Here is an 18,648-nt window from a genome sequence, read left to right on the forward strand (position 1 = left end):
TTCTGGGTTTCATCCTCTACATCTCAGGTATGAGTCATTATTTATGCTTTATTACATAAGGATAGTAATAACTTCATAAGATAACTGTATATACTCTGGTATTTCAACGAAGTAGGTGAGTCAATAGAAAATGTAAATTATTAGAAATGGATATAAAAAAAAAACTGATATAAGTTGACAGCACATTACATGTCTGAAGATGATCACTTCCTCGTAATAAAGTACAGTTTAGTATCATTATTCAGGGATTTATGACGGAAAGGTAAAAAAAAAGAAATTTAAATCTGTTTGCTCATGAAAGTTTCTGTTGAAGGGGTGAATGCAGCAGCCATCGTCTGTGCTTTAAAAGGCTCTACAGTGGATCTGCCCTGCTCAGCTCAACCTACCACTTCTAGCAACAAATGGTACACTTTAGACTGGAATGGACCCATGTCTGTTCAGAATGAGTTCCCTGCAGATGGACAACGTGTAACGTACAACACAGCTGAAGAGAATCAACCAAATTTAACAATCAATGATCTCAGAGAGACTGATGCAAGCTATTACTGCTGTAGGAGGACTGCAGACCAACCAGATCGCTGTTGGCTCAATTATATTAAACTCCTCGTTACAGGTACAGTGGATTTCAATAATTTATTACTTTAAAAATGACATCATTCTATAAATTCTCATCCATCATCTTCTCAGACCTGCAGGTAAAAGTGTTTCCCACCACTGAGGGACTGACAGTAACACTGATGTGCAGCACCAGCTGTCCTCTGACTGGAAAGCCTGCAGCCTTCATCTGGTACAAGAACAGAGAGTTTCTCTATGAGGACTGGTCTCCCTGGTACCAAGAGCTGGTCAGCAGTGAGGAGGCAGTCAGATACTCCTGTGCTATCAAAGGCTACGAGGAGCTCAGAGCCCCTGAAGTCTCCGTGGGTGAGTGTCAATGTTCATCAATGTTACAAAACCTGTACCTGAACCAGTGTGTAGGATTTAGTGGATTACAACCAACTGAACACCGGTCGCCTCACCCAGCTCTTCAAAGCTTGGAAGAGAAGCGATGGACACCACAGAACTCACAAAAAATGTGAAAGGCTCTTTCAAGAGCAAGTGTTTGTTTTTTCTAGACTGAGCTACGGTAGAAACATGCTGGGGCTTCATGTCGGGTTCTGTGGAAGAGGACATGCTCCTGATGTAGGAAATATAAAGGACTCATTCTAAGGTCATGAAAACAACAATGTTTAGTTTGAATCTTGTTTTATTTTGTCCAGATTCTGTCTCTTCGACCTGCTTCAGTGTGACCTATGCTAAAGGGAGAATGTGTTCTTACAAGCGGCCATCAGTAGATGAGTCCTGCTCCATCAAGTTTCCCAGAGGTGAAGCTTCCACTGTACAAAAACATCTTCCAACACACCTTTAAAGTCATATTTGGTCATTTTATTATTTTTCTTCTTTCTTTCTAAGCTTAAATATATATACACATTATATAAGGTGTGCTAAGATAACTATATGTCACAGTGACTGATGGTAACTCTCTTTCCTCAATAGCGCTACATGTTCAAAGGACTCCTTCGAACAAATATGTCATACTGACCTGTAACATCAGCTGTCCTCTGACTGACACTCGAACTGCCTTAACGTGGTACAAAAATGGATTTTATTATTACAACAGTCAAAGTATTCCACTCCCTTCAAATGACAGCTTCTCTTGTGCAGCTAAAGGCCTCGAGCATCATCAGTCTGCAGAAGTCTGTGAGTATCACAAAACCTATTGTTAGTTATTTTTCTTAACAATAAACTAAAGTCTAAACATTCAGGATTTTCAACAACTTTTAGTATTTTATCTTTATTTCAGGTGCTGAGGTTCAGAAATGCAGGAGTGTGAATTATGTCAGCAGGAGAATCTGTGCTCTTCAAGGCTCTTCAGTGAACATTTCCAGTAAATACTTTCACCCTGACACACAGCAGCCCACTTCTAAATCGTGGTATAAAAAAAATAGAAGTGGTAAGGAGGAGCTGGTGGAGGCTTCAGGTGATGTGGAGGACTATGATGAGAGGAATAACCACCACCACATCCTGACAATCAAAAACCTGAAGAAGAATGACTCAGCACAATACACGTTCAGACTTCAGAGAGAGGATGGAGGATTAAAAGAGTCTTTTCTCCATGGAGTCCTTTTGACTGTCACAGGTAAATCTTAACTCCTGCTCTTCATGAGCAGCACTCAGCAGACTTCACTAATTCATGTGTGAACAGGAGGACTAAGGGCTCATAGTCTGTGGTCAAGCTTCATTCAAACATGTATAATGTGTCAGACTTATAGGAGGTTGGTGATAAATATTTTTGATTCCCTCGTTCAGACCTGCAGGTGAAGTTTACTCCTTCTGCAGAGGTGACAGAGGGTCAGAGAGTCACACTGACCTGCAGCACCAGCTGTCCTCTCACTGACAACACAAACTACATTTGGTACTTCAACAGTCGACCTCTGACCCTACCAGAACACCAAAACAAACACTTGCTTCTAGACCCAGTCAGCAGTCAGCGTGCAGGAAAATACTCGTGTGCTGTCAGAACCAACAAAAACTTCAACTCAGCTGAAAAGAGTCTCACAGTCCAAAGTATGACGGGAACATCAGCCGCAGCAGCAGCTGCAGGAGTCGCAGCTCTTCTCCTGGTTGTACTGCTCGCTGTCGTCTTGTGGATTAGGTGAGCAATAACAAAGTGTGGTGGAAGGAGGGTGTGGTTAAGAGTTTTGAGGAAGGTGACCAATGTTATTAGTAAGAGTATGACGAGGCCACCTTAGGAATTTCACCTAAAGAATAATTTTTTCCCCACACAGTATCATGGTTCCGTTCCAAACAATTATTCTTTATTGTGACAAACTTCATATTCAACACAGTGGTTCCATAAAATATCATTTTAATCACCAACTACTAATAAAAGAGCCTCAACATATACAATTATTTGACGAAAGGTTCGGGGCTGCGGCTTACCAGTGGAGAGGTGGACCGTTAAAGGTGAGGATCCCAAAAAGAGGAGGCACCCCGATCACACACAAACACACCTGAGGGTTCAGAACCAGGGGTGCACCAAACCACACAGCGCACGAAGGGAGACACCAACACCAGGAGGCACCAACCCCACCACCTTAGGCCCTGCAGCTCCTACAGACACAGAGAACACAATTAACAAGGCTCCACTTCACAGAAAGAAAAATAACAAAAGAGAAAATAAACTAAGCAGACCGTCCAGCACACACTCGGCTGTTAAAGGGTGAACTGCAGGTCTGCAACGTAATACAAACCACAAAATAAGCTACACAAAGCAATATTAACTCAATTAAACAAAATACTCTTCGAAAGAAAAGTGTTAATTTCCAGGCTTAATCAGCCAAATAAACTATCCGATCAGAACAAAGATCAAACGGAAAGAAAATAAACCTGTGGCTATAAATCAGGAACAAGAGAGAAAACAAACCAAACAAAATAATTCACCTTAGCTGATTATCCAGGAGGGATGATCAGACACCCAATGTACTTATACAAAATTCCATGGTGGGCCTAAACCTCCCTTGTCAGATTACACGCACAGTTAAAAACGGCTCAAGCTAAAAGGGGTTTTCTCCATTAAAACAACACCGTGACGCTGACATGAAATAGCTTGAAGCAGGGCTGCAGTGCTGTCGAGATCAAGCAAAGCCCGGCAGACGAGCAGCATCAGGCACCGTAGACAAAGTAACGCGGGGGAAGGCAAAGCCCGGGAGGCAAAACACCCAGCAGGCAAAGCAGCAGTGTTTTTAAGAGTGAGCAGGTTAGCTGGAGCCACTTTCTGGCAAAGTTCAACGCAGACCCCGCCAAAAGTCTCCTGTGATACAGGATGAACAATGAGTTAACAGAATAATAATAATTACCACCAAAGTATATAAAACTAAAATCACCTACCGATCAGGCAACGCACAGTGGTTGGCTAGTAATGGCCTTGTGATAAGGGATAAAACAGGTCCAGAGAGTGAAAGAAGCTCCATTATGCTACGAATTCAATAACATTCAATCACTTGACTGAAATCACATCACATATTTAATTTGATGTTTATTCCCTTTATTAAACAGGAAGAAGAGGACTTCCACTCCTTGTCCTGCAACTGAAGCATCAAACAATCGAGAGCAGGTGAAGATGAAAAGTTGTAAAACGCATCTGCATTAGAAAAACATCCACTTTGCATATTTGATTTGTCCACATTTGGATTGTTATATTTTTACCAGTTGCAGTGATTTTTTTTATTGGCCTATGAATCATCAAAAGAGTAAAATCGTTACATAATGTCATGTTAGGTGTCGTGTCCTGATCAGCTGAACCCTGGTCCAGTGTATGATGACATCTCAGCTCAGCCAGAAGAGGAGGCTGAGCTTCAATATAGCAGAGTCCACTTCAGCAAAAACCACACGGATCCTCTTTATTCCAACGTACGAGCAGATCAGCCCAGAGAAGTGGAGCATGCCCAATACGCCGTCATCAACTTCAGAAACTAAGACAGCCCTGAGCGAGCATCTGCTGTCACTACAAAAGGACTCAGACTCAACTTAAATACTCAGAGTGGTACGCTGTGTTTAACACAAAAACATCCTCACACACTGCACCTGTTGTAGGTATCAAGCCTCATGTCACATATGAGTATCTCCATTTGATACACAGAGAGCAGCGGAAACAGCCGGGCTCCTAATTGCACATCTCACATTTCACATCTGGAAACAGTGGAATATATTACTGTGTACACAACAGGTGGCTGAAAAGGCAACTTGTTAGACAGACTGTACATTCTCATGCAAAGAACATGTATTGCAGTGGTGGCGCCACCTGCAGGACAGACTTCAAACTGCTAGCAGGACAAACAGGAGGGATGCATGTTATTTTGTGTCTTTATGTTTGTTAAAGCTCCAGATGTACCCGGTAGAGGGCCTCCTGTGCTCTCCATTTGAGAACTGTCCCTGATGCTGTTGGTGACGTCACCAGGAAGTTGCTTTCACGTTAAGTGATACTGTAAATCATGTGTAAAGTCATTAAGAGCACAGCAAGAGTGAATTTTAGGGGAAGAAATATAATTGAATAAGAAATTGGTTTAATTTTTTTGCCCTTGCTGTGAGGGAGAGACATGATGTCACCAACGTAAACAGTAAGGGTGTGAACAGACATGCTGAACATCATCAGTTTGTCACAAATACATTGTCACTTACTGAAACGTATGAACGTTTTTAACTCTAAAGGTGGTATACTTGAACAAAGTTTTCAAAAGGAAAATTCGATTTTTCAATCATTTTTTCAACAAAAATATAAAATTCTTCTGTGAAAAAAACATGTACACTGTTGGCCTGAGGACCAGCTTGTACCCCCTTTAACACAGTGAACTTCTTGTAGGGATTTTGCATATTTAATATTTTTTTGTATTTTTTGTCTATACAGAATTTCAGTCGACCACAAGACATAGAAAAGGTTTAAATACGAGTTGGTCTGTGACTCTGGACCATATTTCCATGTTAAATTTCTTCTGAAACGGATATCTGTCATTTGATCAGTAAAAAATTTATGTTAGCAGCAAAGTACATGTCAGCAATCGATATGATAGATAATAATGTTAGTAATCAGGTAAAGAAAAGTTTGACAGTAAAGTGAGATGAAAACTGTTATTAATTTATTGTACGGTCAGTTTGAAACTCTAAAACTCTATGAAATGCTTTCATGCTTGTATTCAGCAGTCAAGATCCTCTTCAGTTTTAAACTTGTCAAATCAATAAATTTTATCCAACAGCTTTAGTTTTGACCCATCGAGGCATAAACTCTGAAGGAATCCGGTTCTATCAGGCACTAAGACGTTCGAAGCAGATCCTTCAAGTCTTATTTGTACTATACAGTGTTTTTATCATTTTTCCTGTTTCTATTTTTATGTTCTCATGGGACCGACAGATGTACTACTACTCTAATACTCTTGATTACGTGTTTTGTGATGTATTAACAGATCTCTTAAGTTACATCTGCAGCTTTCATCTGTACATGTTTTTTGTTTCTCTTTTTAACCACAAACCAACCAGATAACACACTTTTCTGATTGCTTCACTTCCCGAAGCTCTGACTCTTATCAACATTTTAATGAATTATGTTTTTGCATTTACTTAAACACCAAAACTATGTACAAATAAAAGGAACCGCAAAAGACAAAAGTAAGATGGAGAGTTTTCCCTCAGCAATGTCATTGTTTCCTAACCGCCTGAGCGGTAGTGAGAAATATTTCAGAGCAGTCATGAAACAGTTTGTTTAGAAGAGCAACAGAAAAGTTGCTAATTTGACATAAGTTAGTTATTTAGGTTTGAGGACTTCTGGGTGTCCTTGTTAACATCTACTGACACAAACAATCTTTTAGGCCTCAAAGTGCGGCTGTATCCAGCAGAGGTGGCCGAGGGTCAGAGTCACACTGACCTGCAGCACCGGCTGTCCTCTTTCTGGTAACACAACCTACCTTTGGTACTGTAACAGTCAACTTATGACCCTGCTGCATAGCCAAAACAAGTACCTGGTTCTAGAGCCAGTCAGCAGCCAGCATGCAGGAAACTACTCTTGTGCTGTTGGAAACAACAGAAACGGCTCCAGTTAAAAGACTCTTACTGTGTAAAGTGTGAAAAGGAACCTCAGCTGCAGCAGCTGCAGGAGTCGGTGCTGCTCTCCTGAGCATCACACCTGCCGTTGTCCTCTTCTGGATCAGGTGGGCAACACTGGGTTCTATTGCAGATCAAAGACAATCAATTTCTTATCTGAATCACTATTTCATCTATACTTATCAGTTTATTTTACTAAACCGGAGGAGAACGTCAAGTCAGTCTGAAGAAACTGAAGCAACAGACCCTATATTATAGAGCAGGTTAAGACCAAAAGTTATTGCACAACATTGAAGTCATAATTTCAGGTCCTGACTGCCTTAAGTGGCCAAAAGATCACTACACGCTGTGAGTACAGTGCAAACAAAAACCCAGACATTTAGGATGCTTCTGCTGCATTTGAAAAACTCTCCCACACACATCCTGCGTTCCTTCAGCTGGAGTGACGCTTTAACACAAACATCATTCTACTGACTCAGAAGCAAACCGAGCCACGAGTTATATGAATCCTATTTTTCAATTCAGGATGTAAAATGTCCTCTCCAACAGTGCATATTCCACAGCTACATTATTTTCCCAAAACACTACTAGGCCAATCAGCCATGTGACATCATCACTGATACAATTGTTCTGACCTAATATCTGGCTATAAAAGCTGCTAGAAACTTCACAGTAGTTTTTACTTTAAATACTGATTGAGGCTGTGAACTATCAGTTACTCCTGCCAATGTGCCATGGTATATTTAAATGCCTGTAAAGACACGCCGCCGTTACCTAAGCTGCGAACAGGATTTATGAGATGTGGTGTGATAAAGTTGCCAAAGAGAGAACACACGCAATTTTATCAAATGTATTTATTGTTAAACTGTAGATTCTGGGAACCTTGTGCACGGCTGGGACACTGGGTTGTTCCTTTTGTTCTCCCTGGGAACAAACAAATAGACAAGTGCAGTGAGTAACTGATTGAACAGGCTGATTGCAATAATATCTAATTAGTTATGTGGCAGAACAACAGAGTATATATTGCCAAGCTAAAGATACAAATTTGCTTTAAATATTGCAATAACGTACCTCTATCTGTTTCCTCTTAGCAGGGTGTTTGGGCACCCATTTATAGTTCAAGGAAGTACCAACCACAAGAAGCGGGTAGGGGGGTGTCGAAATATGTGTTGCTCTGTTTATTTATGGAATTATGTATTGATGGTTTCCCAAATTTATAGGGACCGTAAATATTCGTAAATTATTATTGTCATCTTTCGATTGGTGAAATGATGTAAATATTGATTGTACATATGAATTGTTGATATATATACTTACCTTTAGATGGCATGTCTGGGCCAATTAGAGTAATCAGGTGCATATAAGGAGCTCAGCTGTTTGTGGGACTTTATGGTGATGGCAAACCTCTGTTGTGGTGGTTTAATGTAAAAATAAATTAAGCTTCATCTGAAACCCCTTCTGCCCTCCAGATCTGCTCATTTTTCATGTTGCTGGAAGACATTCAACATGTGCTTCTGGGTTTCATCCTCTACATCTCAGGTATGAGTCATTATTTATGCTTTATTACATAAGGATAGTGATGATGATACCATATTACAATGACAGGCATGAGAGTCAAATTATAGAAAAGCTTAACTGAAAATTTCACTTGCAAATGGAGAAAAGAAAATGATTGAAATTACATGACATGTCTGTGGATGATCACTTCCTCATGAAGTACAGTTTATTATCAATATTCAGGAAATAATAATAGGAAGGTAAACATTCTTTTATCTCAGAGAGACTGATGCAAGCTCTAATGGCTTTTACTGGACTTTACTGAGTCACGTTAAAACAGTGTCAGGCTTATAATGGCCTGCTAGTCCTACATGATGCTTCAGCTTTTCAGATGCTAATCTGCATTAAGAGCTGTGATCCATTTTACATTCAAACAAAGCGCACACGCACACACACACACACACACACACACACACACACACACACACACACACACACACACACACATGGTGATCTTGTCTTGCTTGCAGAAGCTTCCCGCTTTGTCAAAAATGTTATGACTGGGCAGACACATACACAAACGTCTTTTTTCATGTCGAAGTTCATTAGATATTATAGTGAACAAACAACAACTTAAAGAGGAAGGGATTATGTTGCAACGAAGCTGCATTATGTGTCAATCAACGGAACATTAACCAACAGTCATTTCTGTCCTCCAAACCATTCACCTTTCTGTATGCTTGTAGATATACTGTTAAAGCTGGACTATAACAGTCATGTTGCTGGCTGACCTTCGACAAGTGCTTCTGGGTTTCATCCTCTACATCTCAGGTATGAGTCATTATTTATGCTTTATTACATAAGGATAGTAATAACTTCATAAGATAATTGTATATACTCTGGTATTTCAACGAAGTAAGTGAGTCAATAGAAAATGTAAATTATTAGAAATGGATAAAAAAAAAAAGATATAAGTTGACAGCACATTACATGTCTGAAGATGATCACTTCCTCGTATAAAGTACAGTTTAGTATCATTATTCAGGGATTTATGACGGAAAGGTAAAAAAAAGAAATTTAAATCTGTTTGCTCATGAAAGTTTCTGTTGAAGGGGCAGCAGCCATCGTCTGTGCTTTAAAAGGCTCTACAGTGGATCTGCCCTGCTCAGCTCAACCTACCACTTCTAGCAACAAATGGTACACTTTAGACTGGAATGGACCCATGTCTGTTCAGAATGAACTCCCTGCAGATGGACAACGTGTAACGTACAACACAGCTGAAGAGAATCAACCAAATTTAACAATCAATGATCTCAGAGAGACTGATGCAAGGTATTACTGCTGTAGGGGGACTGCAGACCAACCAGATCGCTGTTGGGTCAATTATATTAAACTCCTCGTTACAGGTACAGTGGATTTCAATAATTTATTACTTTAAAAATGACATCATTCTATAAATTCTCATCCATCATCTTCTCAGACCTGCAGGTAAAAGTGTTTCCCACCACTGAGGGACTGACAGTAACACTGATGTGCAGCACCAGCTGTCCTCTGACTGAAAAGCCTGCAGCCTTCATCTGGTACAAGAACAGAGAGTTTCTCTATGAGGACTGGTCTCCCTGGTACCAAGAGCTGGTCAGCAGTGAGGAGGCAGTCAGATACTCCTGTGCTATCAAAGGCCACGAGGAGCTCAGAGCCCCTGAAGTCTCCGTGGGTGAGTGTCAATGTTCATCAATGTTACAAAACCTGTACCTGAACCAGTGTGTAGGATTTAGTGGATTACAACCAACTGAACACCGGTCGCCTCACCCAGCTCTTCAAAGCTTGGAAGAGAAGCGATGGACACCACAGAACTCACAAAAAATGTGAAAGGCTCTTTCAAGAGCAAGTGTTTGTTTTTTCTAGACTGAGCTACGGTAGAAACATACTGGGGCTTCATGTCGGGTTCTGTGGAAGAGGACATGCTCCTGATGTAGGAAATATAAAGGACTCATTCTAAGGTCATGAAAACAACAATGTTTAGTTTGAATCTTGTTTTATTTTGTCCAGATTCTGTCTCTTCGACCTGCTTCAGTGTGACCTATGCTAAAGGGAGAATGTGTTCTTACAAGCGGCCATCAGTAGATGAGTCCTGCTCCATCAAGTTTCCCAGAGGTGAAGCTTCCACTGTACAAAAACATCTCCCAACACACCTTTAAAGTCATATTTGGTCATTTTATTAATTTTTTCATCTTTCTTTCTAAGCTTAAATATATATACACATTATATAAGGTGTGCTAAGATAACTATATGTCACAGTGACTGATGGTAACTCTCTTTCCTCAATAGCGCTACATGTTCAAAGGACTCCTTCGAACAAACATGTCAAACTGACCTGTAACATCAGCTGTCCTCTGACTGACACTCGAACTGCCTTAACGTGGTACAAAAACGGATTTCATTATTCCAAGAGTCGAAGTATTCCACTCCCTTCAAATGACAGCTTCTCTTGTGCAGCTAAAGGCCTCGAGCATCATCAGTCTGCAGAAGTCTGTGAGTATCACAAAACCTATTGTTAGTTATTTTTCTTAACAATAAACTAAAGTCTAAACATTCAGGATATTCAACAACTTTTAGTATTTTATCTTTATTTCAGGTGCTGAGGTTCAGAAATGCAGGAGTGTGAATTATGTCAGCAGGAGAATCTGTGCTCTTCAAGGCTCTTCAGTGAACATTTCCAGTAAATACTTTCACCCTGACACACAGCAGCCCACTTCTAAATCGTGGTATAAAAAAAATAGAAGTGGTAAGGAGGAGCTGGTGGAGGCTTCAGGTGATGTGGAGGACTATGATGAGAGGAATAACCACCACCACATCCTGACAATCAAAAACCTGAAGAAGAATGACTCAGCACAATACACGTTCAGACTTCAGAGAGAGGATGGAGGATTAAAAGAGTCTTTTCTCCATGGAGTCCTTTTGACTGTCACAGGTAAATCTTAACTCCTGCTCTTCATGAGCAGCACTCAGCAGACTTCACTAATTCATGTGTGAACAGGAGGACTAAGGGCTCATAGTCTGTGGTCAAGCTTCATTCAAACATGTATAATGTGTCAGACTTATAGGAGGTTGGTGATAAATATTTTTGATTCCCTCGTTCAGACCTGCAGGTGAAGTTTACTCCTTCTGCAGAGGTGACAGAGGGTCAGAGAGTCACACTGACCTGCAGCACCAGCTGTCCTCTCACTGACAACACAAACTACATTTGGTACTTCAACAGTCGACCTCTGACCCTACCAGAACACCAAAACAAACACTTGCTTCTAGACCCAGTCAGCAGCCAGCGTGCAGGAAATTACTCGTGTGCTGTCAGAACCAACAAAAACTTCAACTCAGCTGAAAAGAGTCTCACAGTCCAAAGTATGACGGGAACATCAGCCGCAGCAGCAGCTGCAGGAGTCGCAGCTCTTCTCCTGGTCATCACACCTCTTGTTGTCTTCTTTTGGATCAGGTGAGTATCATGATTCTGTGTTTCAAAGCAACAACATTCAAACTTTGATTCAAAATCTCTAACTAGTTTAAATAATAATTCTTTATTTTTTTCTGAATCAGGAGAAAGAGGACTTTGGGTCAACCTTCAGGAACTGAAACATCAGACAATGTGCATCAGGTACAAAACAGGATTCAGACACTCATGCTGCATCAGAAAAACTTGACACTCATCTATTCTGTTTCTCTTCAGATGTAATGATTATTTATTTCCTGTCAGGACAGAAGCTTCAACTTGTGCCTTCTGCTTTTTCCTGTCACTCAAATTATAACCTCTCATAGCTCTCTCTTTAAGTTTGCTCACCCTGAACACCTGGTTCTATTAAACTCCTCCATGATTTCTCTCAGAGTTGTATTTGTATTGAAACACATCTATATCATGACTATCACTGTGAAGCCACATCAAGAACTACTGTTATTATGTTTTGACAACTTAACACCTGCATATTATCTGATTTTTGTCATGCTGCAGTCAACATTTGGGAGCTGTTTCTTTTTAATAATGATAGGTTAATATCTGCCATTTGTAATTTACTTGATATCAACCAGTCATGTTAATCACCACTGAAAGAAAATAAGTTTCTCCCTGGCTTCAACTACATTTAACAGTTGGTACAATTAAATCACATTTTCTAAATCCAGTATGAGTGACTCCATATATATATATATATTTTTTTTTAATAGGGCTAAAAGATGAAAGCAGTTGTAAAACACTTCAATCAATACACTTAAAAAAGTTTCCTAAACCCTTTCAGTTGAGATTGAGTTGTATTTTATAATGCTCTTCAAGGATAAGCCAAACCTGACTGCAATATAGTAAAATTATTTGTCTCTTCTCCTCAGTTCAACCTTGAGCCCATGTATGAGAACGTGTCAGCTCAATTAGCAGAGCAGGATGACCACCACTACAGCAGACTCCACTTCCCTGAGAACCACACAGCTGATATCTACTCCACCATTGAGCCACTGCCTTCAATCTAAAAGAGGAAACAATTGTTGCCATAGCAATTTGCAAAGGACCCTTCCGTCTGATATGTTCAGATATGAAGAATAAAATTAATATCAGAGCAGGATCAAGTGTAATGTGCAGTGCAAACTCAAGTTCAAGCCTGCATTTATCTTTTTAATGTAACGGCAAACTTTACTGTCTGATCTGGCAGACCTCACTGTTCATGTTTCTGCCAGTTTATTGCAGAAACATGCCAATAAACTGGAGCGCTCTCGGGCACATGTTCAGAAAAGAGCTAAAAGCAGGTAGAGCACAGCATGTAATGTTGCATCAAAAGAAGGTTTTGAAAGCCAATTATGTAAGCCACATTATTTCCATATCAAGCAATATGATGTGGTGATATTATTAAGACCCACTCATCAGTAGGTGGACAAAATAACATATTGTAAATAAATAGACAAGTTTTTAGAATCTGCATGATTTTTATGAGGACATTTTGCTGCTTGTTTTGATGGTTTCATTCAAGACAGAATTCAGGTTTAGAAACCTTTCAGTTTTGAATTGGATTGATTGTTGTTTGTTTGATGGCGAGTGAATCGGCGTCTCAACCAGCGATTGTTACACGTTAAATGAAAATATTTTTTAAACATGAAAGGAAGCAACATGGCATTAATCTGTGTTAACAAAACACAGCACAAACCACAATGAGCTGCAAACTCACCACTGACAGCTTCACATAGTATTACATATATTTATTCAGCACTACATACGTAGATTCGGCAAATGACATCTCTTATTTGATAAAACAATCATGAGGAAGGAAGTCATTTCTGTGGTTGAAGCTGTGTGCAGCTGCTCAAACACACTTACACTGATGAATCAATCATTCTGCCTTCAGCCTTTCCTTTGTAAGAGGACTGCTGCTGATTTTGACCATTCATTCAAGTTTCATAAAATGTCAAATCATAGTCAACTTTTTGATTAGAAGCTGAAGTCTACAACAGCCATGTTCTTGGCAGCAGCTGGATTTGTGTTTGTGGGTTTCATTCTCTACATCTCAGGTATGAATGATTTATTTTCTTCTCTATATTAACGGAAAACTGTGAAAACACGTTTTTTTCTCTGTATTTTATGAGTTTAAGTGTAGATAATAGTTACAAAGTGAATCAAATACAGTTTTGGTATGACGGTACGAGTGTGAGATCCTTGCCAGTATCGTATCATCATCATTTCATAGTACATTAGTATGGAGAGGAATGTGACGAAAATAGTATGAATGCTTGCTAATGACATCTTCTGTTAAAGGGACTCACAACCAGCGGGACTGCATCTGTGCCTTAAAAGGGTCATCAGTTAATCTGTCCTGCTCAGCTCAACATCCCGGTTCAAGCAAGAATTGGTGCACTGTCCACAGGTCCAAGACTGATCACTCTCTGGATGGAAATCATGGAAAGTACAGCATATCAGAAGAGACTAACTTCACTCTGACGGTCAGTGATCAAACAGAGAGGGATGAACGTTTTTACTGCTGCAGAAAACCTACTGCCACACCAGAAGACTGCAGACAAGGCAGTATTCATCTCCATGTTGCAGGTACAGTGGCCGTCACAAATGTATCACCAGGTGATTACAATAATAATCCATGCATAATACTATTTCTATTAACCATCATCACAGACCTGCAGGTAAAAGTGTTTCCCACCACCGAGGGACTGACAGTAACACTGATGTGCAGCACCAGCTGTCCTCTGACTGAAAAGCCTGCAGCCTTCATCTGGTACAAGAACAGAGAGTTTCTCTATGAGGACTGGTCTCCCTGGTACCAAGAGCTGGTCAGCGGTGAGGAGGCAGTCAGATACTCCTGTGCTATCAAAGGCTACGAGGAGCTCAGAGCCCCTGAAGTCTCCGTGGGTGAGTGACAATCATGAACTCATCATCATTAAAATCAGTGTTCACCAGTTAATGAACTAAACGCCTGTTTTGTCCAGGCGAGGTCACACCGGTCTGCTTCAGTGTGACATACGCCAAAGGGAGACGGTGTTCTTACAAACAGACATCATTAGATGAGTCCTGCTCCATCACATATCCCAGAGGTGATGTTTTCACAGACATGTACACTCCTCTCACCTCTAACAGTACATCATCTACTGACATGCAGTCCTACATATTCTGTCTGAAAGTCAGTATTTAATAATGTATTCGCAGTGTATCAAATCATATCTAAATGACATGGCAGAAATGAACTGTTGAAAAATATCTTCATCTCCCAACAGAAATACATGTTCAACAGACTGCTGCTGACATATCACTTTCTGTCAGACTGGCCTGTATCACCAGCTGTAACATGACTCTGATTCCCTTCACATGGTATAAGAACACACACATACAAAGACAGCATGAGGAACAGCAGATTTCTGTTCCGGAAACGATTGCAAACAGCTTCTCTTGTGCTGTGCAAGGTCTTGAGGATCTGCGCTCTGCTGACTTCTGTGAGTGTAAACCAACTGATGGTCTGTTAATAAAGGGAACATTTGTTTTAACGGTCTGCAATAGCTGATGAGAAATCTGATTATTTTAATACTGTATGGTTAAAAAAAAACTATTCATATGGCAAACATGTTGAAGGCTGGCTCGTCCCAATTTTAAATATCTATGTCTAATTAGTTTCAGTTGCCGTTCATTTGTATTCCAGGTGTTGAGGATGGGAACTGCTGGAGCGTGAATTATGTCAGCAGGAGAATCTGTGCCTTCGAGGGCTCCTCTGTAAACATCTCTAGTGAATACTGGCATCCTCCCAACAAGCAGCCAGAGTCCAAACTTTGGTATAAAGAAAAGGGAAATGCTGATGAGGTACAGGTGACTGACAACACAGGGGATGTGAGATATCATGACAACATGAGGAACCAACACACCCTCAGATTAAAAAATGTAAAGGAGAGTGACTCAGCAGAATACAAGTTTCGTATTAAAAAAGCCAGCAAACGATGGAGACAGTCTGGAGTTACTCTGATTGTCACAGGTAATTATAACTTGTGGCCCCGTCTTTATGTGCGAGCAGCAGACAGTAGACTATACTTCGGAAAACTTCCAACTGCGTACACGTCATGGTCACGTTCTCCATACAGAGTACATTATTCAAGGTTTCTTATTTTCTGATGTGGGTATTTTGAAAAGTGAAAAGCTGATACTGTGTTCAGTCCAGAGTCGATTCAGTTCACTCCTTCACAAGACATTGTCGGTATTTGAACTCATATTCACGTTTCAGCATGAAATACCTGAGGTTTAAATGCTTCTTGAACAGACGGGCCTCAAACCAGTTATGTAACATCTGTCACGTTTAAGATGTTGCACTTTTTCCGCCCTACCAATGAGGCCAAACACTTGACACAATGTGAAGAGCCATCATTCAACTATGTTTTAGTGTCTTACATGTGAAATAAGACGTCAAATGGATACACAAACAGATCCCGATCGATGACGCAATCCTTAACCTTGTTAAGAAGATTAACTGATTCAAGTTAATGTCCCAACTGACCAGAACAAGAAGCCTTGCATTCAGTCTACAGCCTCACTCATTGTTTCACACTTTGCATGTTGCTTGTTGTGATAATATACCGTACAAGAGCCAGAAAGATAAGAAAATGTGTCACGCCAACCATTCAAACTAGAATCAATGGTTGGGCTTACATGATTCCATCACACAAGCCTACCGCTCCTGTCTTGCAGTCAAAGTTTGTTTCTATTATCCGTTAAACTGAAAAGTAGGAAGTGCTGTAGTTTAATGTGCCTAATCGTACCTTTCTGAAATGTGGCAGATCAGTAAAAACTTCCTTGTAACAGTGATATGTGTTGTATTGAAAAACAGACAACTAACCCTGTTTTGTTGTTATTTTTTTGTAATGTATGAGAACTCTAATTGTGCTGACCAATCTATCATCTACCAGGCCTGAGAGTGAAGATAACTCCTTCTGCAGAGGTGACAGAGGGTCAGAGAGTCACACTGACCTGCAGCACCAGCTGTCCTCTCACTGACAACACAAACTACATTTGGTACTTCAACAGTCGACCTCTGACCCTGCCAGAACACCAAAACAAACACTTGCTTCTAGACCCAGTCAGCAGCCAGCGTGCAGGAAATTACTCGTGTGCTGTCAGAACCAACAAAAACTTCAGCTCGACTGAAAAGAGTCTCACTGTTCACAGTATCCCAGGAAAATGGGAACCAGCTGCTGCAGGAGTTTCTGCAGCTCTTCTGGTTTTAATACTTCTTGCTGTCTTCTTGTGGATGAGGTGAGCATCACCGTGCTCTGTCACACACACTAATTCACACAAAGTTCCTCCTGACTTTATTAATCACTATTTTTACTAACCAGAAAAAAGAAGACTTCCAGCCAATCCTTCAGAAATGAAACAATGGACAACTTGGAGCAGGTAACAAAAATAATTTAAGTTCTGCTGCAATCAGGTATGATTAGTTCCAATTCATTATTATTATACTTCTGTCTCAATAAATCATAGCATTGTTCTGCCCGACCACTGTTAAAGATTTTCTCACAGGTTCTTAATGGTAAATGCTGTTTATGGTCGAGCAACACAGAAATAGGTTGTTCCAGAAGTTCCATCGGTTCTACAGTTTGCAGTGTAAAACATAAATATTGTTCTACGGCAGCTTTTATTAAAACACGACATACAACCACTCGTTCACCACTTCTATGATGAAATTTACTTCATAAAAGTCTGTAAAATCTCCTGCAGAATTAGGTTTTCCCTGGACAATTTATCTTTGAATTGTATTAACATACTAGCTCACATATTTATAACTCTTCTAGAAGTACTCGAGCCACATAGCAGCTGCTATGTTGTGCCGACCCTCCCACCCAGTTAAAACCAGTTGATATTGCTTTTCTTAGATTGTATCAGTGACACGGTGCACATTAAAATAACGTAATTCCTTCTGTTTCTGTCAGATAAATTCTGTTCCTGAGTGCAACGACATCTCAGCTCAACCAACAGAGCAGGAACTTCATTACAGCCAAGTCCATTTCTCACAGAACCAGACAGTTCCTCTGTACTCCAACGTCCAGCCACTTCAGTCCCAAGAACAAGAGTGCACCGCCTATGCTGTTGTCTCGTTTAGGTCCAACACAACCCCGAGTAAGCATTCATTTTAAGAATTATGTAGCTTATTACAGGTTGTATGATACCTTGGACAAAGTTGAAGGAACTACAGATTGCGCACTTCCTTGAAGGTTTTCAAAATGGTTCTTTGTTATATGTTTGAAATACTTTGCAGCATGTTTAAACCTCATTACATGAATGCATTCTCATCTCTACGTTTAGGCTCAATGACCAGACAGTGGAAAACAGCAAACCAAACACCGGCCAATGTGACGGACAGAACGTAGAAGGTCTTCCCGTCTTGTCTTGTTTTCCAGAGCAGCTAATGTCAACTACTTCCATTTTCTAACAACATTCATTAAGACAGTGACCACGGTGTTGTGAGCAGCGAACCTGAACTAGACCTTTTTCACGGCAGACAGACTAGACACGGTGTATATTGCACAGGTGTGTTGATGATGGTTCAGTTCATTTAAGCGTTCTACAGAAAGTCATGACAGTGAACCAGCATGCATGAGAGCGAGAGCTCCCGCAAGCGGAACGCAGCCGTCAGCAGCACTTCCTCTGCAATGAACCTATTGCTCATATTGGTCTCCTTAAATGGCCACGAGGGGTTTCTATAATGCTTGATCTGCTTTTAATACTACGCATACTTTATTATGAACGTACTGCCATGACGTGAAGATATATCCCTTATACAAATAATGCAATGTTTTTAACAAATATTATTTTCTGCATCTTAAATGACCACCAAAGAAAATACAGATCTGCTTCAGCATCAACATAAACAATGTATTCTGATCTTCCCCTCAATTGAATAAAAAGCAGTGAAAAGATATAAGAAGACTGTTTATTTTTTTATGTTTGTTGTGTTTATTAATACCTTTGAATAAAGCTCACTCTTATAGTCTACTTCTCCTCTGACT

At 40.3% G+C, this 18,648-nt stretch overlaps 3 protein-coding genes across 3 annotated transcripts; all 3 read left to right on the forward strand.

The window, feature by feature from the left end:
- The first annotated feature begins 429 nt into the window (after nucleotides 1–429).
- On the forward strand, nucleotides 430–6,484 carry LOC138208735 (uncharacterized). The gene is made up of 6 exons (XM_069166827.1): nucleotides 430–613; nucleotides 688–967; nucleotides 1,658–1,737; nucleotides 1,841–2,176; nucleotides 2,347–2,604; nucleotides 6,399–6,484. Exons 1-6 carry the CDS (start codon nucleotides 430–432, stop codon nucleotides 6,482–6,484), a joined length of 1,224 nt encoding a protein of 407 aa, XP_069022928.1.
- A 2,419-nt stretch (nucleotides 6,485–8,903) lies between these two features.
- LOC138208736 (uncharacterized) lies at nucleotides 8,904–13,027 on the forward strand. Its single transcript, XM_069166828.1, has 8 exons — nucleotides 8,904–8,958; nucleotides 9,608–9,841; nucleotides 10,177–10,281; nucleotides 10,456–10,659; nucleotides 10,763–11,098; nucleotides 11,269–11,617; nucleotides 11,719–11,776; nucleotides 12,499–13,027. Exons 1-8 carry the CDS (start codon nucleotides 8,904–8,906, stop codon nucleotides 12,634–12,636), a joined length of 1,479 nt encoding a protein of 492 aa, XP_069022929.1. The 3' UTR covers nucleotides 12,637–13,027.
- Nucleotides 13,028–13,645: 618 nt separating this feature from the next.
- On the forward strand, nucleotides 13,646–18,606 carry LOC138208737 (B-cell receptor CD22-like). The gene is made up of 9 exons (XM_069166829.1): nucleotides 13,646–14,197; nucleotides 14,282–14,515; nucleotides 14,593–14,697; nucleotides 14,878–15,093; nucleotides 15,297–15,623; nucleotides 16,549–16,894; nucleotides 16,978–17,035; nucleotides 17,572–17,758; nucleotides 17,945–18,606. Exons 1-9 carry the CDS (start codon nucleotides 13,891–13,893, stop codon nucleotides 18,007–18,009), a joined length of 1,845 nt encoding a protein of 614 aa, XP_069022930.1. The 5' UTR covers nucleotides 13,646–13,890; the 3' UTR covers nucleotides 18,010–18,606.
- The last annotated feature ends 42 nt before the right edge of the window (nucleotides 18,607–18,648 follow it).

The sequence above is a fragment of the Embiotoca jacksoni genome, unplaced genomic scaffold (assembly GCF_022577435.1).
Source record: "Embiotoca jacksoni isolate LCO1_2020_lvr unplaced genomic scaffold, fEmbJac1.0.p SCAF_4, whole genome shotgun sequence".
NCBI classification, from domain to species: Eukaryota; Metazoa; Chordata; class Actinopteri; family Embiotocidae; genus Embiotoca; species Embiotoca jacksoni.